The 25,010-nt window shown below is 37.8% G+C and overlaps 1 protein-coding gene across 2 annotated transcripts in view; it reads left to right on the forward strand.

Annotated features, from left to right (window-relative positions):
* The window catches only part of CASC4 (cancer susceptibility 4), a 31,465-nt gene extending 7,297 nt beyond the window's left edge, over positions 1 to 24,168 (forward strand). Inside the window, exons 3-10 of one of the 2 annotated variants that reach the window (XM_030577104.1) lie at positions 1,507 to 1,609; positions 4,011 to 4,101; positions 5,764 to 5,908; positions 6,315 to 6,395; positions 6,801 to 6,899; positions 8,516 to 8,692; positions 16,914 to 17,081; positions 22,351 to 24,168. In XM_030577104.1, coding sequence (XP_030432964.1) covers positions 1,507 to 1,609; positions 4,011 to 4,101; positions 5,764 to 5,908; positions 6,315 to 6,395; positions 6,801 to 6,899; positions 8,516 to 8,692; positions 16,914 to 17,081; positions 22,351 to 22,421 — 935 coding nt within the window. In that variant the 3' untranslated portion in view covers positions 22,422 to 24,168. The remainder of the gene's footprint in view (positions 1 to 1,506; positions 1,610 to 4,010; positions 4,102 to 5,763; positions 5,909 to 6,314; positions 6,396 to 6,800; positions 6,900 to 8,515; positions 8,693 to 16,913; positions 17,082 to 22,350) is intronic. The other variant, XM_030577105.1, reaches the window with a different exon arrangement.
* The last annotated feature ends 842 nt before the right edge of the window (positions 24,169 to 25,010 follow it).

A 25,010-nucleotide genomic window follows, 5' to 3' on the forward strand; every position in this document is an offset into this window, starting at 1 on the left:
CTCCTGCGCCCTAACCCTCAGCCCTGATGGCCTTCCCAGAGGCAGCACCTCGTACCCCCTCCTGCACCCCACTACTCTGCACTAGCCCGGAGCCCTCTCCTGTACCTGAACTCCCCCCCAGAGCTTGCACCCCTTAAAAAGTGATCTTGGGCATAAAAAGGTTGGAGACTACTGATCTAGGGTCTCTCTTCCTTCTCCTGGGGTGTATTGGGAAGATTGCAGCTATGTGCCCTGCATGTTGTAATGTTTAGGGCCCTACCAATTTCATGGCCATGAAAAATGTGTCACTGACGATGAAATAAGCCTTTCCTTGTGAAATCTGATCTCCCCTTTGCTGCTTGGAGTTCCCCATTCATGGGGCTCCTATTTGCAAGTCTCAGCTGGGTTGGGGAGGGAGAGGACTTCTTCACAGTCAGTCTTGCTCTCGGGGAGATCAGACCAACCTCGGAGTGCCTCCCCTTGCTGCAGGAAGCTCCAGCCCCGGAGGTTCCTGCAGCTGGAGAAGATTTGTGGAGGTGGGTCCAATATCCCCCTGCTCTTGGAAGCACCCGAAGCTGCTAGCTGAGAGTCCCTGCTGGGCTGGGTAGAGACAGGACTTGTCCTTCCCTTGCATGGCAGCTGCGGGGGAGGGTGAGGGCGGAGGGGAGGGGAGATCAGACTCACTTCTAGGTACCTTTTGGGTTGGGACCCTCATGGTTACAATACAGTGAAATTTCAGATGTTAACAGCAGAAATTGTGAAAAAGATCAATTTTAAAACTGTCTGGCTGTGAAATTGATGAAAATGGACCATGAATTTGGTAGGGCGCTAGTAATGTTAACTCCTACCTTGCTTAGTATCTTGGATTACTGTTTAAAGCAATTAAGAGTAATTAATATCAATAAATATGAGTAGGCATTTTAAATCTCACATTTACACCTGAAGCAGCAGGGAGGAGAAACTTCTAAAATAACTGTTTTGAAAACTAAAGTGTATGTTTAAATGTTGATGTAGATAGATGTAAAAGTATAACATGTATCCTTTTAAAAAGTTTCTTGGAGCAGAAGCACAGAATGTCTGCTGTATGCTAAGGATAATGTGTATATGCATATAGTGTAAATTGCTGACCCTATAGAGAGAGAGAAGTTTCCATTGATATTGCTATATTTTTCAAAACAAGGCGATTTATTAGGAGATGAATATGAAATTATTTCTGACAAGTAGATGCATCATATAGCCCTTTGGAATGAAGAGTTAAATTTTTACCATCTAGTATCCTGAAAGGTCACAAGTAGTATTCTTGGCTTCAAAATAAATGTGTATGAATTGATTTCTAGTTTATTTATTTGGCATATTGTGTGACTATACAATTTTTTTTAAAGATTCCGTGGGGGTGGGGAATCCATAAATACAGTAGAGATCAGAAAGATTTGAAAATGTGCATTTTTCATATAAGAACATCAATGGTGAAAGGGATTAAAGGGGAGGTATTTTTCTACTTGCTTTGATTTGTGCAATTTGGCCTAGAACAACTAGCAGAATTACGCCAGGAGTTCATTCGTCAAGAGGACCAGCTTCATGAGTACAAGAAGAACAATACTCGCCTTGTGAAGAGGCTGGAGTATGAGAGGTATGATGCTTTTGAGTGTTTGTAATAACCACAGATTTGTGTATAGTTCCCATAAATGTGAACTCCACAAACTAGTCAAATAGATCTTTAATCCTCAAATAGACCTTAATCAATAGATAGCTGACAAATCAGAAAAGCTGTCAGGATTTCTAATGTAAATGTTTATTTTCTGGTGTTCTTTTTGTTGGGAGTGGGAACGTCTCTAGAGAAATGTGACTTCCCAGAATTGTGCTTTTTATTCAGTTTGACTTAAATCGTATATTGTCTCAAGTATGAATTGAGACAATAGAAGATCTAATATTTAATCAAACTGTGGGTTATTGAAGTGTTCAGGGTATGTTTATCAAGGTCTTCATGACAAATTTATTTGACTGGAATTGAGGTAAAAATACTGTGCTTGGGCTGAAATGAACTTGAAATGTCTGCCATAAATTTGGAAGAAAAATCAATTTTTAGGAAGCAGTTCTTTCCCCCACATACTGTAGGGAAGGGTGAGACTTGGCAACATTGAGAAAAAGCTTAAAACTTCTGGAAGGACAATTTATAAGGTGTTTGGTTAAAACTATGTGTATTGGGAAGCTTTCAGGACAAAATACATAGAGTAGAAAATTAAAACTTTGCAGGGCTACTACCTCTTCACGTTTTATCCCCAAACTCCTTAATTTGTGAACCATCCTTTGTTCATTTCTAGGCCTAAAAACTATTTTTAAAAATAGGTTTGAGCATCTGTTACTTTAGTATTTGTTCATGTGCTCCACCTTTCCTTCTTGAAGCTGCTGTGATATCATGCTCTTTTGTCATCAGTATTAATTGGCTGTGGCTAGCACATAAGATACTACCTTCCTCTCTGTCAACTCAAGCCTTTACAAGAGAGAAAATACAGAGAGTAGATGGAGGCAGACATAACCACCCTGTGTTTAGCTCCTGAAAGCCTAATGGGGTAAGCCAAGCAACTCTCTTGTTTTGAGATGATAGCCCTTTACTTGTTCGTTATGTGCCCATAAATAAACATTGTATGGAATGGACCACATTAAAACTAACTTAGTATAGCTGTTTATTCAGCCAATACACCTGCACAGGAAGGAATGTGCTGCGTTGTATCCTGGTTCCTTTTAACTTGAACAAATTTCTAATAATTAGAGAAATCCTAATACTGTATGTCCTTGTGAACTGCAGTTTAACAGTAATTTGCTGATATTTTAACTAAATTAATGGGCTGTTCATCTAGGACATTCTTAAACATACTGTTAAATTCCTACAAGCTGTAAAATTATGTTTCCGTGATCAGTTCTGAAACTTATCCAAAAATAGTTAAATACCTTAATTACACATTTCAGATGCAAAATCTATTTTGAGTAAATAAACAGTTATAATAAATGCAGCAAAGAATCCTGTGGCACCTTATAGACTAACAGACGTTTTGGAGCATGAGCTTTCGTGGGTGAATACCCATTTCCTCAGATGCAACATAATGTTATTTCTCTGAAGATAAGAATTAGTGATTTCAAGAAGAAGAGAGAATTCATGTGGGTGACATTGTGGAAAGCTACTTTGTTTAAATGAAAGGGTTCCTAAAGCTGTATTCAAAATCAGTTTACTGACCACTGGCTTTTCTATTATAAGCTAATATGAAACTCTTGCACAGATTCTCTTCTCAGTATAGAATTAGTAATATTTTATATGTATACTCTGTACACAAACTGTATTAAAAACATTAAGGTTTCAATTCAAACACTCAGAACTTAAGAAAGGCCATAATTACGGTTGCCTGTGCAACTGTAATTTGGTCTCCTTATGCGTGTGTATTACAATTGTCTTTAATTATGATCACATTGTTTGCAAAGTACTTTATCTGGCATTTCCTAACTTGAGTGCTTTACTCTGCACCCTTAATATTTTTACTATAGTTTTGTGTTTTTCTTTTTCCTAGATGTTCTTTTTTTTCAATCTGACAAAACACACCATCCTTTTGCATCATACTGACATCCACATAGTTCATCAGCATTGTTGGAATCTTTAGATTCACTGAACAGACCCTGTTACTAGAGCCAACAGAGTATCTGGTGGTGGTGGTAGTAGTAGTTTGCCATCCTTCCTGAGGATGGGCATTGAAGAGGGTAATGTACTTTACTCATGAGTTTCACAGATATTTGCTGATGGCAGAGGAATGGTGAGACTCAGGAATTTTGGGTTCTTTTCCAAGCCTGTAAGGGAGTGTGCTCTACTGGTCACAGACCATTCTGCTCACCCCACCTCTGAAACCTTGGTATTTTGTGTGCTATCCCAGTTTCTAATCCTCAAGCTTCTTGTGCCAGTCCATTTTCTTTTTCTCCCTGGCAATTATGGGAGACTTGGTATAATCCGAATCAAATGTGTAACTATTAATGTGCTTCCTATTAAGTTTGCAGTGTGGACAACAAATCAAAGACATGAGATTGCAACATGAAGAAAATATAAAGAAGTTAGTGGACCAAGTTGTACAAGAACAAAAGGTAAATAGTGGCTAAAAATACTGTTGAAATAGTGAAGCTTTTGTTTCAATATAAGGATATCATCATCTTGAGCGATAAAATCAGAACTAATTTGATGTCTGGGACACTGGCTTGGGTTCACCAAAATGTTACCTTGTAATTTTTTTTCTGTTTTTATTTTGTTTGAGTTCTAGACAGGTAACACATTTAAGGTTTGCCTTGTGAATCAGCAGCTCTAGAAACACTTGCTGTATCCCATAGTGGAGCTGGATGCTAGATTTTGCCAATGAGAGATGCAGTGTAACTACCTGTTAGTCCAAGGCCTATGTATGGTACCTTCCTACTAGAGGCAGAGTGGTAGAAAACCTGTTGATGATAACTCTATTTTTTTTACTGAAGTTTATTGAACAATATAGTACTGGTAAAATATATGCATTATGGTGGAGTAATGGTTTTGTTGGCATTCCTTTGGGATGGCTGTGATATCTGCTTCACAGATGGTATAAGTAGTTCCGCCATTCCAAATTCATGCCAATGAAAGCTTTGTACAACCCCACAATCTTCCATTTTCTCTCTAGATAGAAACGTAATGGCATACTCTCAGCCAGGCAGCAGCTTAGCAACCCTATTTGTGGGTGAAGTTCATGTCTGTAAAATGAACTTCAGGTACAAATCTGATTAATGGCACCTTATTTAATATGCACCTTTGTTCAGATAGAGATCCCCTCTCAGTAATTGTACCCGTATTCTATTCTGGGGATATAAATTGTTCCTGCAAAAGGGAATTGCTGAATTGAGCTCCATCTGAACCAGTTACGATCTGTTCTGTTGTAAATGGGAGTCATTGCCATGGCACAAGGTGTTCAGGAATCCTTACCCTTGTGATGCAGCTGTTGGAGGAAGAGAAACATGGTCAAGGTGGACCCTTTACAGGCCATAAGCCTAGATTCACTCAGGGACCTTTGTGTTTGAAGTATAATTTTGTTACCTTTCTGAAGGCTCTTTTCCCTCTTGCCCTGAGACATAATTTTTGATTTTACAATGTTCTTGAATTGGCATTTCTTTCTGATAGTCAGTTCCTGGAGCACAGTTGCCAGCTTTCATGTGGTAAATAAGCAACCTGACTTTCACAGCCAAAAATCAAGCTAATCCCATTTGAAAACAAAGCTGAAACAAGCCAGTCCCTAAGAACCCCAAAACTCTGTGACTAGATCCCCCTGGTGTGCAGTCTGGGACTGTGGTGGGCCCACTGCGCACTCTGCTTGCCCCTTGCCTCTACTTGCCAGGAGCCAACCCAAAGGGGGAAAAAAAAAAGCCAAAAACTAGCCAACAAGCAACTCACAAGCCAGTTAAGGCATAAACAAGCCCAATTTTTCTGCATTTTTATTTGCGGGTTTGGCATGTCTGGTTTGGAGGGCACAGGCAACATGTATACCTGGCAGGCAATGGCAGATGTTGGCCTATAGGGGGTCTGGTTCATGCTCTGCTGTATTACCTACTGCTCTCAAGGCTCAAAAAATTTAAGAGCTTGGAGCTAACCATTCTCCTCCTAAGGAGCCAAGACCTAGGAATGAGAATTCTGCAAGGTATGTTCAGAGAAGCAGAATTGCAAGGTGAGTGAGTGATTTCTCCCCTTCCCTCCAAGGGTCGTCTTCATTAATGTTTAATCTGTTTTAAAAACAGGATGCACAGAGAATCCAGCCAAGACAAGACATTGAAGGGGGTTTGAATGATGATCAAGCAATAGCCAAGACTGTTCAAGAGACAGATGAGAAAAATGTAGTAAAGAACGAAGAACCCTCAAGCAATCACATCGCTAATGGCAAAGGTATTTCCTTTTTGCATCACAGGATAAATGTTAATTGTATTCTGTCCCTCCCCACCAAACAGAATAATTGTTTTTGAGCTAGGACAGTGAGCAGCCTGCCTCAGTTCAGTTGTGATTGGCTAGATAGTCTGATTACAAAAACTACTGTTATGCTGCCCTTGCCCTTCTCAGCACAGAGGGAAAAGACTGAGTTCCGAGTTCGATCTGCCCGTTCATCGGGCCCTCCAGAACAGAGCTGAGGTCCACTAGCAGGGCAGTGTGCGGAATCTTGTGCTAGCATTCTACTTGGTCTGTGGATAAGTGACTCGATTCCAGTGCTGTCAGTCCAGCGCTTTTCACCAATGCTAAATTCACTATTAAAGTCAAAAGAACAATACAGGAGAACTTAATGTTTTTATTTTGACAGAGAAAATCAAATCAGGAGGTGATGCAGGCATGCCTGGAATAGAAGAGAATGATCCTGCTAAAGCTGAAGATACTCCTGCTGGTTGGAAAAATCATGTTCTAATTTTATAGGATATTGATATTTGATATAATTCTGATTTAAATCTGTGAAGTGTTGGACAGCCAATTAGGCAGTGAACATTTAAATCCAGATGATTTAAAACCCATATATGTTAGGAGGTGTGTGTCAATACAGACTTTTTCTGTCAGAAAACATTCAGATTCTTGGTAGAAGGTAAAAATGTCAAGTGCTTAAGTCAATGGGAATTAAGTTCCTTTGTCATTCAAGCTCTTTTTTGAAAACTTTACCCAGAAGTTTTCTCACTTGTAGCACTGAGATTTTAAAATAAAATTTGGTATAAATAGAACTTTGATAAAGTAAAGCCTAGAATATAGTAGTGGTTCTGTTGGACAAAACTCTTACTGTGAATCCATTTATTTTCTTTAGCTTTAAAGAAGCCTCTTATTTCAACTTCTCAAAGTGAAGGTCATCAACCCAATATGAATCTTCCAACTAAACAGCCCCATTTGCCAAATATGGTTCCAGGTATGAACTCTTAACAGGCGACATTTCAAAATCTCACAAGATCTTGTTCAATAGCTAATTTCTGCTACCAAATCATTTAAGGTTAGCTGCAAGCATCCATTGACTGACTTTTAAAACCACAAGAAACAGTAAATTATGATTCTAAGCCTAACCAGTTAGATTTAGTTCTATTAATGTCAGGCAAAGAGCAAGGGGTTTGATTTTTGTTAAAGTTCTGGGAAAAAGATTGGATTCAGTCTACACTATAGTTCAAAATGCATGTTCAAATGCTATCCTTGTTTGGAAGGTGAAACATAGTTTGTGTTTGTGTAAATTGACCAAACAGCTTTAGGATATTTATAAGTTGTGCCAGTAGAACTACCAATGGTCAAACGAAAAATATGTCCCTTAATGGTCCGTCGCAAATTCTTAAAGAAATTAAACTTTAAGATACAAAAACTAGTGGATTTTTGTGTTCAGAGTTTGCAAGGTATAAGCTTAAAAATGTTTTAAATTTCCAAATAGTATATCTTTAAGAAATATAACTTTCTGCATCTATTTCTGTAATTGTACATAGCCTCTGTGGAAGAAAGTCAGAGCCATTTCGTTCTGGATAAAATTAGTTTTCCTTGTCTCTAAGAAAAGCAGTAGAAACTGTGAAATCTTGGCCCCACTGCATTCAATAAGAGCTTTGCCATTGAAATCAATAGGGCAAGGATTTCACTTTCTGAAAGGATTCTCTGTGCTCCTTATTCATGTGTATCTGCCACCCTATTTGCAGTGGCTTTGCATTTAAATTAGGGCTGTCAAACAGTTTAAAAAAAAATAGCAATTGCAAGATTTTAAAAAGTCTCAATCAGTTTTAATTGCATTGTTAAACAATAATAGGATACCAATTCACATGTAGAAAAAACATCCAAAAATATTTTATAATCACATTTTCAAATATTGATTTCAGTTACAACACAATACAAAGTGTACAGTGCTCATTTTATTTTATTTTTGATCACGAATATTTGCAATATAAAAAGAAACAAAGATATTAATATTTTTCAATTCACCTCATACAAGTCTACTCAGTCCTATCTCTTGTTCAGCCAATCACTAAGACAAACAAGTTTCTTTACATTTATAGGAGACAATGTTGCCTGCTTTTTATTTACAATGTCACCTGAAAGGGAGGACAGGCATTGGTATGGCACTGTTGTAGCTAGCCTTGCAAGGGATCTACCTGAAATCAATATATTTGAAAATATAGAAAAACATCCAAAATATTTATAACAACTTTAAATTGGTATTCTGTTATTTAACAGCGCAATTAAAACAGCGATTAATTGTCAGCCCTAATTTAAATAATTTACTTTTGAAATCCTAAATTCTGTACAGGAGGCATTGATTAAAAATCCAGGACAGAATGCATGTGGGGAGGAAGCTTAGCACAATCCTATGCTTATGGGGTCAGAAACTTCCCTACACATTGAAAAGTGTCTTAGTGAAGCGATTGGTCCCTTGCCCTTTTCATTAATAAAAGTGTAGACTACACTAAATTATCTTTAGAGGAAGCTTTGTAAACTCCCTTTTACATGGTACAGAAGGAAAACTAAAAGGGCAAAATAACACATTTCTTTATGCTCTAGATTTAAATGCTGACAATGAAGGAAATGTTAATATTGTGAAGCAGATACCTCCAAATCCTCCTCAGCTCTTGATTCCTGAACAAAACTTGGAAAGTAAAAAAGAACACAAAGTTGAAACTGAACTTGGAAAACAAGCTCCAAAGGATAGAGTTGGTGACTTCCAGAAGATGAAGCAAAGTAAGTTAGTCAATACCATTGTACTTCAGTATCTTGGGATGCATGTATGTCTTTTCGTGTTGTATCTGTTGCAATAACACCCATTACAAACAGAGTTGACCAATTGTGTAGGTGGCCTTATAGAACTTGAACATGCAGAAAATTTAAATATGTAAAGATATTACTACAGAAGGTACATTCCTTAATTTTCTTAAGATAATAGCATGTCACTGTTCAGAGAGTAATTTTAATTATTAAACTATATGGGTATTTAAAATATAGCAATTAAAAAAAATTACATTTTAAATAACAAGTATGAAGACATTCAATCAAAATATTAAAATTAGTTTGTATGGTGCAGGTAGACAGCTGCTTGTATCTATCCAATATGACTTAACTCAGTTTTGACCCTTTTTTCTTAGTGGCCATGTCTTGAATGCTGTTATAAAAGAAATAGTTTGGTACTATAATGGGGGAGGAAACTGACTTGGTTTGGTTGCTTTTTGTATATTGTTCAGAAGCGTGTTCTGTTCCAAACATATCTCCCAGCAGAACCCTTAGGTTGCCTTCTATCTGTGTTGGAGAATTATTTTCCTTTTGACAGAAGCAAGTTGCACTTAATGTGCAGAATGAGTTGTAGTCCTGCCAAGGATGGATTAGTGGGCAGAGTGTAGGTGAAACAAAGGTGCATCACCAATACAATTTCACATGGCTCTGTAATTTATCATGTGGACTGCATGTTGTGTGTTACACATATAGTATGTTTTTTGTTATTTTTCATCTTTAAATTGTTTTCAGTCTTTGAAATATCAAGTTTTTCATGTTAGCATTGAGGATTCTTTGCTCTTCAGTACATCTTAACCTAGTAATTTTTCAAGACCTAATTTCAACTGTTTAAGAATTACTTGTTTACAGTTCCTTTAGAGTGAGAAAAGGCCATTTAGAAGAGTAACTTTAGCGCCGTATTTAATTTTGTCTTGTTTTCCTAGGAAGTCTCTTGTAAATCTGTTTATATTTAGTAGCTTTAAAAGCTCAGAGTTGCACTGGCGTGAGTACTTAGGTTGATTTATATATTTCATCCAGGGTTGTTTTTTTTTTCTTACACCAAAACAAAGGTGTTCACAGGGAACTTTTCATCTGAAAAGTTCTATGTACCGGGATAGGCTTTGTACTTCCTCTTAAAAGCCCAGATTTGTGCTCTTGGTTTTTCAACCAACCAAAAAAAACCTCTTCTGGTTTGTTTTTTTTCCCAATTGAAAAGCGTTTTATGAACATATCTGTAAAAATAAGTGACTTATGGAAACTTAACTTTTGTTCAGTGTTGACTTTTTAAAAGCACGTTCTCCAAATGGTGTGCATGTTGTTCAGGGAAGAAACAAAAAACAAGTTTTGGTGATTAAACATTCTTAAATCTACTTCTCAATGTGAAGCTTTAGAACAGTGAAAACTAACTTGTCTGTAATAAGTCTGAAGCACTTGGGCTGCTTTTAGGTAGGAAGAGTAACAATATTTTTTTTATTTTTAAGCAAAGCAGAATCAATTAAATGAAATGAACTGACTTTGATTCAGGGTCATTATTTTGCATACCTAACAAAATATGAACTGAACAAACTTTCTCCAACAGTGCTTTGTAGTCTCTTATTCTAGTAGGAAGAAATAGCTAAAGATACTGAAATATTTAGTTAATGGAATTCTTGTGTTGACACACTGGTGTCCCTTGCCTTTTGGAAGGGGACACTGTTGCTATAGTCCACAAAGAACAGCCACTTTTCCTAAAGCAGCCTGTTCTTCCTTTTTTGACTTTTGTCAAAAAATGTATTTCAGTTTTCATGACTCACAAACAGTGGACTCACTGAAAAATGACTATATGATAACTCTGCCAAAGAAGGTACCAGACTTGGAGCTCTCTACCAAGGATTAGTGCTGAGTAAAGGTGTGAACTGAGCTCCAGGTAGCTGTTCTACACATCTGAGATTGGAACACCTTAGTGAAACTGCAGATGCTGCTTGAGCTCTCGGAGAGTAGGTTCTGATCTGTGTAGGCGGGTCCCGGTATTCTACCTTAAACATATTCCAGTGCAGTCCAGTACCCATTTAGATAGTCTTTGGATAGAAATGTGCTGTCCTTTCACTCTGTCAAATGCCAGAAACACTCCAGATCAGGGGTAGGCAACCTATGGCACACGTGCCAAAGGCAGCATGCAAGCTGATTTTCAGTGGCACTCTCACTGCCCAGGTCCTGGCCACCAGTCTGGGGGGGCTCTGCATTTTAACTTAATTTTAAAGGAAGCGTCTTAAACATTTAAAAAACCTTATTTACTTTACATACAACAATAGTTCAGTTATATATTTTAGACTTATAGAAAGAGACCTTCTAAAAACGTTAAAATGTATTACTGGCATGCGAAACCTTAAATTAGAGTGAATAAATGAAGACTTGGCGCACCACTTCTGAAAGGTTTCTGACCCCTGCTCTAGGTGAATTCCTGACTGTTCTTGTTGAAGCCAGACAGTAGGAGAAAGTCCTGACTACATCTTAAAGTTTGGAATCTAGCTTCCACCCGTGACGGGTATGAGGCTTGGGGAAGAAAACTAGCAGGTGGATCACTTATTCAGGTGAAAGTTGAGGATTACATTAGGTGAGGACAAGAAAATAGAACCACAGGATCTATCTGGCTGTTGTCTGCGCTGTCAAACCTGCTGATGGGAGTAGAGGGTCATAAGTTCGTCTCCTCTCTGACCTCTGCCTCTTCCTTGGAGGCTCGGATATCTGTTGGACTGTATATCTGTTCCTCCTGGACGTGGGGCTGTATGCCCCCAAAGAGCACAAGGTGGCTCGTGAATCTTTTAGCATATGTAAGGCCTCATTGGTCTGGGTACTGAGAAGGTCATGATCCACCCTTCAAGGACCCTCAATGGTCACTTGGGCCTCCTTAAGAATACCGGACAACTGCAACCAAGATGCTTTGCATGTAGTAGTTGGGGTTGCTATGGTGCTTATTGACATCTGAGACATCGAAAGATGCTTGTAAAAAGGTGCAAATTACCAGTTGTTGCTCAATGATGAGTCTCAAGTTCTTTCCTATTTTCCTGAGAGAGTGTCTCAATAAAATGATGTTCTGGCCCAATTCAGAAAGTTGTATCTAGCCAGAAGCATTTGGCAATTTGATTGATAGGTGTATCTGTAAATTGGCTGAGGAATGGGCTTTACAGCCAGAGAGGTATTACTTTAGGTGGTCTCTGTTTAGACCTCTTTGGGACAGCTGCAGCCACCAAGGATCCAGGTATGGAGTGATTATAGGAATACTAATACCCCTCCAATGGGACTTTGTAATGCTTATCTGTCGTCTGTGACGTGGGTGTCGCTGATGCTTGGGTCTCCCATAGATCCCTTGTTTGTTCCAAGAAACCTTCTTTGATATTTTGGCATTGCCAGTCTTCTGGAAATTGAATACAGGATGTCAAGAAGTGTGTGCACCTTCTCCTGTGCTCTTTCTACTGGAATTTCCAAGATATCAGCCATTCATTGGAGTCGCTCCTGGAAGATCCACTAATCACCTTACTGGCTTGGAACAGTTGGAGTGACAGCCTCATTAGGGATAGGCTGGACATCTGTCTCATGAAGAAATTTTTGGTCTAAATCCTGGGTCCAGATGTTGAGAAGTATGGTGGACCAGTTGCCCTTTTTGATGTGGTCTAAGCTGTGAGGGAGGACCTGGCTTTGGAGGCAGAAACAGTCGATGAAGTCTTCCTGCTGTTGCATCTCCCAATGGCCCCAGAATGGCTATGATTGTATCTGATTTGGGATGTGGTGGTTTAGGTGAGAGAGGATTCCCCAAGAGGACCCAGAGATGAGTTCCCTCTCTTCCCATCACCTCCTGTGGAATTTTGTCCATGTCAGAATGTCTTGGCTGAAAATTAGGAGAGTATGGTAAGTATGTGGGTGACATCTCTCTACTTTACTTGGCTGAGGTGGAGGAGGGAAGAGTGTATCTTCTCCATAGGTGGAACCATTCTCTCAGGCATTGTAGATCATTCCTAATGATCTCGTGTACAAACTGAGGTGGCTGACCCAGATGCTCCCGGAGCTAGGAGTTTTAGTGGCTACTAATGGCAATTTTGGGAGGCTGGTTACTGTTAAGTCTCCTGGTACCAAAACGATCTGCTCTGAAGGTGCATCTCACACATTAGCAAGTAACATATTAGGTGCTTTGGTGCCAGATGTTTCAGTGCCATTGCTTTGGTACTAGTCAAGGCATGTACCAGCTCATGAAACAGTGCAGAGGTCATCTGGAAACCTGCTAGTGTTGAGGTGTCAGTGGCCCAACAGGTCTCAAACTGTCTCCTACTCTACTGGGTGCTGGTGAGGGAGATCTTTGTCTCTTAGCACTTTGAGAGTGGTGTTCTTTCCTCCCTCTCTCCTCTGAAATCTGCATCGACGAGAGTTTGGAGGTTTTTCTGATTCTGTGATGGTTGTATGGGACTAGCTTGATGAGGACTGGACTCAGGGCTTACATGAGCACTAACTGACACTGTCTATGCTGGCTTGGAGGATACCCCGAGGGACCTTTCCATGAGGAAAACTTTTAGGGGGGATTCCCTTTGTGTGTGTGTGTGTGTGTGTGTGTGTGTGTCTCAGAAAAAGCCTAACATTGAGCATTTGAGCAATATGTGTGCTTCAGTGATGTGGAAGAAGCACCTCAGGTGTCCATTATTAATATGAATAGTGGCTTTGCAAGAGGAACAGGATCCTAGGGATTTTGACTTCACCACGTCCAGGCTGTATTATGCTGGAGTACCTCCCATCTAAATTCTGTTGGTTTTTTTTTTGCCAATGAGTTCAAAAAGTATACGGATCTAAGAATTATAACTACAATGCTGATTTAAAAACTAGCTAGAGAAGGAAATTGCACAATGCTCAGCATGGGTTCCAGCTTGTCTTTGGCAGTAAGGAAGTGAAGGCTGGTTGTGGTTGTCCAACCCTTATGCCCTTGGTTACAGGGCACCGGTGAGGCCCCAGGGGACACTGCTGTTCAAAAGAATCTGACTTTGTATGCATGGTGGGAGGGGAGGCAGGCACACCAGAAGTGGAATACTTGTGGACAGTTTCCTAAACAGTAATGGTTTTGTAGGAGAAGTTACTTAGCTTGTTTCCATACCTGGCTGCAGTCAGCTCATTCAAGAAAAGGGACATGATGGATTGTATAAATATAATAATTTAGCTCTGGGTGCTTCTGTGCGTCCATAGCACTTTACAAATATTAATCTAACGAAATATCAAGCTTTTGCAGGGCACATGGTAAAGAGTGAGAGTTTAAGTAAAAGTGAAATCTCCAGGAAATCTGTTTTGTAAATTAACAGAATTCTCACTACAAGCTTTAAATGAGAAGAACTCAACACCTAACCTACATGACCAATTTACTGAAAGCTTTTGTCATCTTGTTGGATGCAATGGTCCCTTATTTTTTTTAATGTAATCTTTTGGGATTTTCTATAGCACCTTTTTACTGTAGTATCAAAGCCTACATTTTCTTTATTTCTCTTGTAGTACAAAGCTGCTTGGTTTAGATTCTTTTGTTTAGATTGTTAGGCTCTTTGGAACAAGGAGTGTGTCTCAGACTGCGGGTGTGCATGGCTGGACATATGTAAATAAAATAATGGCATTCGAGGTGAGTTGAGTGTACTAAGACCTCATTTTGTGTCCTTACATGTGTTCCATATATTTTTATCTTTTTTCGAAATTCTGAAAGGCTTGGCATTTCTTTGAAAGAAGGGTATGGAACTACCTTTTAACTTTTTATCAAGTGGCACTTGTCCACCTTATGGTGCCTTCTGGCTGTTCATAAAGCCCATTCTCTTGATGGACTGAATATCAGAACCACTTGGGGCCCTTCCTGGTCCTGTAACATGTAGGTTAATGGAATACCAGTCTATCCACATGCTATATGCTGCAGAATAAAGCCTCAGGTAGCAAGGAATCTTACAGTTATGTCCCAAATACACACTTAAACAATGACTCTGCAAAGCTAGAGAACAATGAAAAAATGCAGAACCTATAGTCTCGTTATATCAGTTGGCACTGCACCATCTGTTGGCCATTGATTCTCTTTTTGGAGAGAAATTTTATTCAAAATCACTCTCTTCTGATGTTTCTGGCACATGACGGCTACAAGTCAGTACCACAGAATCATTTGGGTTGATAGGAACTACTGATTGTCCTCAAATATATTGCTCTTCATTGTGGCACAGTGGGTTTAATTATTCTTAAATAAATCTTGATAAATATTTGTCCATTCTAGCCTTCAATATCTGACACAACTCTTTAGCAGCTATGTTTTATTCCTACCTTTCTTCCTCAGTTTTTAACCTGAATTATCTGACTGTAGGTTATGCTAACTTTGGCTGACTAAAGTTGATCGGTTCTCTTCATATTTGAAGACTTAGTGTCGTTTCTTTTTCTGTAGAGTGAGCATGATCAGTTCTTCTTTTCCTCATATATCTTTATTTACAAAACTTAACTCGTACTTCTCTCCTGAGTTCTGACCTTCATTTGTTTAAAATGCAGTACCAAAAATTAATTAACTTAGTGCTAATTAAAGCAATTGTCTCAAACATTTTCTAGATATGCGTGGGAAATGTGTAATGTATCTAAATTTGACTTTCTGCTTATGAGCAGGTCATAATTTCCTCTAACCTGTTATGAAACTCTTTTTGTGCGTCTTGTATATGGATTAATTTTGAAAAGTTCTGAGAATAGGCCAGTACAGTTCAATAGACGTGTGCATTATTTGGGATTGCTCAAATAAGAAACATGGTCTTGTTTCTGTCCCCTGTGTTTTTTGTTTTTTGAGACTGCATAAATGCATGTAGTACATACCTGTGCATGTAATCTTCCAATTTCCTTGTATATGACTTAGAAACTTTCTGTGGACGCTTGTGCCAGTTAAACTCAGATTTGCATTCTGTGAATATTAGTGCAATACAAAAGACGAACAAACATAGCTGAAGAAAGCTCACTTAAAAATTCAAGCAAATATTTGTGGAAAACCTTACTCAGTATTTGCCAATCTCTGTTAATCACATGCTTCGGTAACTTTAGCTTTGCTTAAAACAGTGCCACTCTCGTAGCGAAATCATCCACTGCATGCACGCTTTTCTCTGATACTAAAGTTGAAGTGGCATTCTCCCATTCAGTTTTTCTGCATTTAATTGCTTTTTACATATGTGACTTTACATCTGTCATGATTGTGATCTCCTCAAATCTCATTTTTAGCTTCTCTCCAATATATAAAGATGGTATTGCATTTTAATCTAGTCTCCAATTGCAATCCTTCCAGGTTCATATCTGCAAATTTGATTAGCATATTGCACTCTCTCATCAAAGTAGTTGACAAATTTATTGAATTGTACTGGACTCAGACCCCCCGGATACTCCACCGAACACCTGTTCTCAATTTGACATTAAACCATTAATCTTTTCTCATATATTTAGTTTTTTTATCCATTTTGTAGTTCTAATTAGTTCATGTTTTTTGTAGTACCTTATTTCACTGTGGAACCATTCCTCATACCTGCTTAAAAGCATAAGAAATTTACTATATTTTTTTAAACTTTAAATTGTGACAGGAAAGTTAGTATAAAGATATCGTAACTACATAGTTCCACAAAAATATTCCAGAGACTCCAGACCAATCTTTGTTGGATTGGACCCACAGACAGCATGGTGCACTCAAGAGACCAGATGAATTCCTTTGAAGTATTTATACTTCACCACTGAGAGCAGAAAACCACCAATCTGCTTTCTAAGGAGAAGATTTTTTTGAATTTATGCCAATGTGACGGTAAAAATCAGGCAAATCTAAGTTCAAAATTCTTCATATTCGTGGATAAATCCTGGCATTCGAAGAAAAGTGAATAGTATTTCTGGATCTTCATATATGGAGCCTTTTATTTAAACACTTTGGAGAAAAAAAAGAGTGAAGCCCATAGTAACCAGATACCGTAAGAGCTAGCTGGCATGTGCCACTGACAAGCAGAATTCTTAAAACTCCTTTTTAAATGATCAAGTAAATCTTTTTTGCATGAAGATGTTTTTATAAAACTGTATTAGTTTTTCACAACTGACATGCGCTACGAGGACTGAAGATTCTAACCTATGGTCTGCTTTGTTAGAATCCTTTCTTTTCTTTTCTTTTCTTTTCTTTCCTCTTTGCTTCTGACTTAATCCTTTGCCTACTTCACAGGCCGATTCTTTGATGAGAATGAATCCCCTGTTGATCCGCAGCATGGCTCTAAATTGGCGGATTATAATGGGGATGATGGTAACGTGGGTGAGTATGAGGCAGACAAACAGGCTGAACTGGCCTACAATGAAGAAGAAGATGGTGATGGTGGAGAAGAAGACGTCCAAGGTGAGCTTGGGCCTTGTCTCCTTCCCACTAAAGAAAAAATCCACACTGAGTTTACTTGTTGAATTTGTGTACAGCTTCAATATTACTAGCTAATCAAAACTGCCTTAGCATGAAAGGAATGTTCTTCAGGCAGTCTTTCACTTATGTTTATACTTACTGTTTCAAAACCAACCTTATGATGGTTTTCAATACAATATATTTTAACATTGTATAAATCTTTGAAACAATCTGCTTTATTATGCTAGTAAAGTTAGGATGACTGAAATTTCAGGAACAGTTTTATTTGCCTTCAATAATCAGGAAGTCTCATAGCTAGTTATTTTGAACACACATGCTTCTGCATTCATTAAAACAATTTCAAAGGCATATTAACATTTATTTTGAGAATACTACTTATATCTATAGTATTCACAACTATCTTCGGATGTTATATGTTTGCTGATCATAAAATTATCATCATTTTGCAGCTAAAAGCTATACTAAACATTTTTGTGCTTAATACACAGATTCAACAGACATTCAATTCACCCTATTAACTTCAGAACTAGTTAACTCAGTCAGCTAATATCCGTTTATATGTGCATGCCTCCATCTTTTGTTCTGTGTGCACTTCAGTGTATTGACTCTTCGTTGCCTGTCTGCAGTTACAGTATTAATGTTGTATGGTAATGTAGTAGTAGTTTGTGAAAAGTTTGCACAATTTTATGGAAAAATTGTTTAGGGTTCTAAATATATTTCCAACTAAAGGAAAAGTGCGTAAGACAAAATATTTTAAAGTTCTATAGGTGCCCTGTTCTTGATCATCTTATTGTAACCACATATTCTTTCCCTGAAAAGTTCCCAGATAACAGGGTTTGTACAGCAGGAAATAAATTTGAAAGACTTTCTTCTAAGCATAGTTAATGGACACCCTAAATATGGCTAGAACCAACTGACTAGTGTAGTTGTGCACTTAAATATGCATCATACTGTGGCAGTGTTGATGTGGGGAAGCTAATGAACAGGTGAAAGTACATAAGTACAGATCGGAACTTTGAGCAATGAATTAACTTACTGACAAATGAAAATTACTGCTGCTCTTCCAACATGAGGCTCCTGTTCTTGCAGTTTTGACCAAATGTGACAGGTGCATTTCTAAATGCTCTGGATTACTGTCTTCAGTTTCATCTGAATAGGGCTGCCATGTCTTCAGTTTTAATGGTCTGTAAAACCCACTTTGTAGCTTTGATTTGGAGAAAACATAGCCTGTACAGAAGTATGGGGTTTCTGCTCTGAACCTTACATCTTGTAAAGTTAAGGAAAGAGTCGTATCTAGACACTCGCATGTGTGACTGTCTAAACCATGCATCAAGATTTTCAAAAATAGGAGCTTAAAGTTAGGCTTCTGTCTGGTTCTTCAAAAGAGATGAGCATCCAACAGTTACCTCAGTAAGTACTTGTTGGATGCTCATCTCTTTTTTGACAACTCAGGCAGGTGACTAAATATGACTCCAGTTTTTTTAAAACCGTGGCCATATTGCCTAGCTTTTCATTTTAGCCCCTACAATACTATGACCACTCCTAAATCTTCTCAAAGTGCTACTGTTCCATATTCCACGCAATACAGTTTCCCCCCCCCCTGGCCCCCTTTACTGCTGTGCTCTATGAATCATAAATTGGAGTTGGGGAAAAAAATGATTAGGTCATCTAGTCCAACACTATCTGCCTGTGCAGGATTGTTCCCCTCCAGTATGCCGCTCTCTGAGTAGCTCAGTGTGAGAGTTCTTAGGTTGGATTCAGTTTTGACTGACCGTTCAGTAGTAACCCATCGTTACAGTGGTTTGTATTCTACAGAGCAAGTGATGAGATTAAGAGTAAACATCACTTGTGTTGCATGCTATTATAAACAGTGTATTTTAGTATACTGTTTTGTACACCAGTTCTTACAACATGATTCTGTAAGGTACGTTGGTGGGAAATTGAAAAGTCCGAGGTACAGAGAGCTGTGGTTAAATTGTATTTAATTGAATATGCCTTGGGTTGTAAATTGCTTTAACTTGTTTGTACTTAATATTGATTTGGATCAGCTGGCGGCAAAGAGAAATAGCTTTGTAAAAATCCTGGACGTTTACAGATATGATGCCTGACAATTCAGTAATCTGGGTTCTGCGGCTTTATTTTGGACTAGCAGACAGGAAACTTAGATTTTTGGAACTCATACTGTCTACATCAAAAGTGGCAATGGGCTTAATTTTTATCGGTAAAGGTTAATGTGTTAACTTGTGAGCATCTGCCTGAGAAGAAGAGTGGCAGATATGATCTCTACAGGTTCAAGAAGAAAGAAGTGGCTTGGAACTGAAGGGAAAAGGAATGACCACTGAGTATTTGCTCTGTTTTTCTGTGCTGGTTATTTGCCTGATTTTGGTGTACAAATCAATAACAGGGAAAAGCCAAATACTTTGTTCAGGGGAAGCATTAAAAGGTGTCAACACGCTTTTTGGTGACATGTCTTCATTGTTGTAATGAGTGGAAGGAAAAATATCTCAGTGGCCTTTGACTAAAGTAAACCAGAATGTTTTTAGAAAATATTCTGTGGCTTTAAAGGCAAAGCACCAAGTATTGTAGGTGCAAACAAATCAAGTTAAGCAGCTCATGTTTTTTATCACAATATGTTTGTGTTCCAGATTGTATTTAATAGCAATATTACTGTTTGCAAATTTCATATTCATATAAGAGAAATCACCCAGGGGATGAAGTCTTCTTGAGTGGCTTTAATATTTTAATAAGTCTTGACACCTGTATTATGAGTCTTTGGCTCAAATGAAATACTCCTGAAACCATGGCAGCCTGGTTTCATAGTAATGTACATTCTGTATTAGTATCAGAGGGGTAGCCGTGTTAGTCTGGATCTGTAAATGCAGCAAAGAATCCTGTGGTACCTTATAGACTAACAGACGTTTTGGAGCATGAGCTTTCGTGGGTGAATACCCACTTCGTCAGATGCATCTGACGAAGTGGGTATTCACCCACGAAAACTCATGCTCCAAAACGTCTGTTAGTCTATAAGGTGCCACAGGATTCTTTGCTGCTTTTACTCTGTATTAGCTATCTCTTAAGGAACCAGAGCACATTTCACATAGGTTAAATTTGAGACTTGGACTATTGCAGTATGTAATATGAGGGTAAGACTTGTTACAGAATTGTTAGAAGAATACTAACCCTTAAAACTGACACTTTCCAGCTTGCAAATGCAAAGTGCTTTAGGAAGGAAGATTTCAGTGGGAACTTACTGAATAAGACACATTTGAGAGAAGATGTAATTAAACCTCTTCCAGCAGTGAACCTTGCCCGTGTTACTTCTAGGAATGGGAGAAATGCAACAAATATGAAGAAGGGGAACTCTAAGCTTTGAAATATCTTTCAGAATTTGCCACTGCTGAATCTGGAACTTCAGCTTTCTTGGTTTGAAAGCAGGAAGGAAAAGGCCAGAGCCCCATGTTAGGTTGGAAAGAAGAAATAGAACAGGACAGTAAAGTTTGACAATTGCTGTGGTAGATTGTTGGAGTATTATAAAGTTTGGTGAACCCAAAAATCTAGTTTGAACTGTGCCATTTAAAAACATTAATCCTTCTGAAATAAGGGACAAGTGTGCCTTCTAGACAAATTGCTATGGATGCTAGTAAAGTAGCCATTTTAGGGATAAATAGTGAGCTTTAGTTAATTATACAATTGGGTAAAGAAACAGTAACTGAGACACTGGAATTTTTAGAGGGGAAATAGACATAAAGAGTCAAAGCTGGAAAGCAGGAGTGTTGAATGTTGTGATTCTGGAAGAGAAGAGAGAACTCCTCTTCCCTTCTTGTGGTTGAGGATGAAGTTACAAATCTATCAAAAGCCTGCCAAACAAAGGCTGATATGAAGGATGCAATTTGCCATGCAGTGTTCATACATGGTATCTGATTAGAAATTCAACTACTTTCCGGCATCTTGGATTAGCAGTGGGGCTGGGCATTCCCCTTGGATCTCCCCCTCCAAAGAAATCTATTATCACTACTTATGGCTAATGTCTGGCTTAAAATATTTTTTTCCCAAGTCCTGAGCAGGTAAATGTCGTAAATGACATGGTGGATATCAGTCAGATGATATCCATTTCTGCTCAAAAGATGAATGCAGTTATCCAGAAAGGTTACCTGAGAGTTTTATCATACACAGTATGATGACATTGAAAATGAATGCACAACAAAGATTGAATTGATCTGAAGATGAAAGAAAACTATAAAAAAAGTAACACAGCTAATGTATAAAATACAAGACTGAAGCCTAGAGTTTGCTGTTTAAAGACTTCATGAGACACTGTACTATGGTGTCTTAAGAGGTTCATTTGAAAACTTTTAAAATAGCAGACTTCAAAAACACTGATTAAAAGTACAATTTGAAATACTGGGCATGGCTTCCACTGCTTCACAATTAACTGTGCCAAAGATTTTGGAGTGTTCCTCATTTATGCTCATGAGGAAGAGAGAAGAAACTTATAGCTTGGTTCATTATCAGACCATATACAACTTTTTTGGCAGTGAGAGCGAGACACAAGAATGTAACTTTTCTGCATGAGGTACACAGTTATGTTGTGTGGGGTTTTTCTTGTAATGCACTGTCTGTGAATGTGGGGAAAACTAGAGAAGGCACGAAGTCTCAAGTTCTTCTGGAAAGGATTTGGATCTAATAGGATTGTCTGGCACATTTAAAAAGGACACTCTCAACTGGTAAATATAACCAGTCCTAGAATCTCTTAAAAAATCTATCAAATCCCTGAAACTCAGCACCCCAAAATAAGGGTATCTAGCATCGTCAAAATCCCACTTCTTCAGCAGAGGCAACCCAAAAAATGAAAACCACTGGGTTTGTAATTAGATACACCTCTACCCTGATATAGCGTGACCCAATATAACACAAATTCGGATATAATGCAGTAAAGCAGTGCTCCGGGGAGAGTCTGTGCACTCCAGCAGATCAAAGCAAGTTTGATATAATGCGGTTTCACCTATAACGCAGTAAGATTTTTTTGGCTCCCGAGGACAGCGTTATATCGGTGTAGAGGTGTACAGCCATCATGGAATCTCTGGCCTGTCTACTCTGTTCTTGTGAACAGGCAGGTTTAATGTGGTGTGCACCTATGTCCGTACCCACGTATGTCTCTAATCAGATGTGTACTGGAAAGCTATTTTTAAATGAGTTTCAGTAGTGATCATTTAGTTGTATATTAATTTTGATATGAATATTTCAATTGCAGATGACGACGAGAAAGAACTTCAAATGGACCTTGGAGACTATGGAAAGTCACGCTTCAATGATGTGCTTTAAAGCCAGAATTAATATCTAAAAGAATTTGCAACAGAATTGAAGTGCTGCAAAACTGAACCATTTTTGTTTCAGTATTCTTAAGATCATAACAAAGAAACAGTAATAGGTTACTTAATCAATTTACTTAATATTAGTTAAGTAATGGAAGGAGACATAAAATGCTGTGTGTATATATATATGTACATAGTTGTACTATTGCAAATTGTATTATCAAAATGACATTTCTGTTCTGTTATAGTGAGCCAATTAAATTTAAAGATTGTACCTTACCTGTAATCTTTGCATTTAAAACAAACTAATATATTGCCAATTTAGGGTGAATTGTTTCTGCAAATTAGGAAATCCTTGTAAACTGGAGAACTTGTACAGTTTGTATCTTACATATGGAACAAATATACTGTGGAAACAATTGGACAGCCGAAGGACTCCTTTTAATACAGAAATATATTATCTGTATGGATGAAAATACCCCTTTGTTTTCCATAGGTGCTGTATTTTGCAGGTAAGCTTTCAATTGAGACAACTGAGTGAAAATATGTAAAAATATTTATGGGTTGCACCTTCCTTAATAAATTAAGGACAGAGATAGGTGACTGAAACATTCTACAGCAGCTTTCCAGAAATCGGAGCCATTTAATCGTAGCACACAATGACCAAAGTTTATATCTATAGTTGGAAATCAGTGATATTAAAGTAATAGGAACTTGATCCATGCTGGAAGAGGTATGGCTAGCTGATTTCACCAGTCAAACTAAAAACTGAATCAGTATTTTAAAACTTCCCGTAACAAAGCTGTAGGAAACGTACTTGCTAACACCTTTAAAGGTTACAACTGTTTCTTAAATTAGAAGTAGTCTACAACAGTTCTGTATAAATAGTTCACATAGAGAAAACTGAAGGAAAGTATGTGCAGTCTGCAATCACTAGATATAATCATATGAACCCTCTAATTTCATGAACAACTCAAGTCTGTCATTTTAATTTAAAGTTTAATACTCTGATACAAATCTCTTCAAACATTTTACATCTGCACTGTTGCTTTTCTATTTTAGAAGAGTTTGTAAGGTAGATACTTTTTGTATTCTGGGTTTAAATACTTTCTGAATTCTACAGAAATGGTTTTGTTTATTTACAGTAAGTTCAAATTTAAGGTTATTATCGCTACCTGCTTCTCAAAAAGGGCTACTGTGAATAGAATTTATGGGGCCTATGACAGGGGTGATTGTACTTCGCTATCTCTGTACTCAGGTTCAAATTTAAAATAGCATCGTATTACATTTAAGATTCATTGTGGTGATTAAGTGAAAATTTTGAATAAATTTTAAAAGGTCATCAGTTTTTTTGACTTCAGTAACAAGTCTTAAATATACAATAATTTCATGAAAATAAATCTTTGAGAAAATTCTGCTTAAGCATCTGACTTTTTTTTTTTTAAAGACTTGAGCTTATATACTAAGCCAGGACTATTCATTACATACTTAAAAAAATGCATGGTGTGAGAATATATTTTCAACATGAAAATAAAAAGCAAAAAGCCGAACCTGCTCAGTGAGATGCCATAACAATACCCCAATACTATACAGATCTCAAAATTTTAAAACTAGCAGTCTTCAGTAGATACTGTACATGTACACTGCAAGATTTTACTTAAGATACTTTCAAAATGTAATTTTTGTCCTGAATGAGGTGTTCAAGGTTCAGTTACTGAAAGTTTATTAGGTTCTAATAAATTAAGTTTTCACTCTCATTATTGGCTTTGTGGGCTATTTTAGACAATCGTATGTATCTGAAGTTAATTCTTTTTGCCCTGAATTTTTGTGTGGTGGTTTTTTTGTTTGTTTTGTAGTGATGGATTGCTGAATACTAGCCATGCGTAAGCAAATGCTGTGAAAGGTGCTGTTTATATGCCAACCAGCATAGCTATTTTGGATGAGACCCATACACCAAGATATGCTTTCACTTGTGATTCTAAATACGGGTTATTAACCTAGATTTTCATATGCAGAAAGGCTAGTCCACTGCAGAACCTACCTCCCCTTCTAGGTTGGTTTAAGAAAGAGTTATAATTTTCCCTTAATAACAAATGTCAGAATGAAATGTGGACAGTAAATATTTAACATCCTGTGGAAACAGTAATTTAGGTGGTGTGAAGGCTTATTCCCCACTCTCTCACTTTAAGTGCAGAGGTGGGAGCCCACAAGTCTTTTAAAAATTAATACTGGCCACTTCGGACTGGTATTAAATTCCCAAGGTCACAGCTTCTCTCTGACCTTGGATGGGTAGATCCTGCCACCACCTAAGTGCAAAAAAAAACCCAACCCCTTTTGAAAACCCAGGAAGGAACACTTTGGGAATTCCTTCCTGTGTGCCACCAGCTAATTAAACAACATATGCACAAACCTCTTGGGGACACAAATCCAATCCTGTTCTTAAAAATGGTAAACTTAATTAAACCCCAAAATAAGGTAAATGCATTTGGAATTTACACTTTTCACTAGATCTTAAAAGAAACCATTACAGAAAACATCAAGATAGCTTTCTTGAGGTTCAGCTTAAAGGTTACAAGCAAAACAAAAGCATTTGGTGTTA

This window comes from Gopherus evgoodei, chromosome 10 (genome assembly GCF_007399415.2).
Source record: "Gopherus evgoodei ecotype Sinaloan lineage chromosome 10, rGopEvg1_v1.p, whole genome shotgun sequence".
NCBI lineage: Eukaryota > Metazoa > Chordata > Testudines > Testudinidae > Gopherus > Gopherus evgoodei.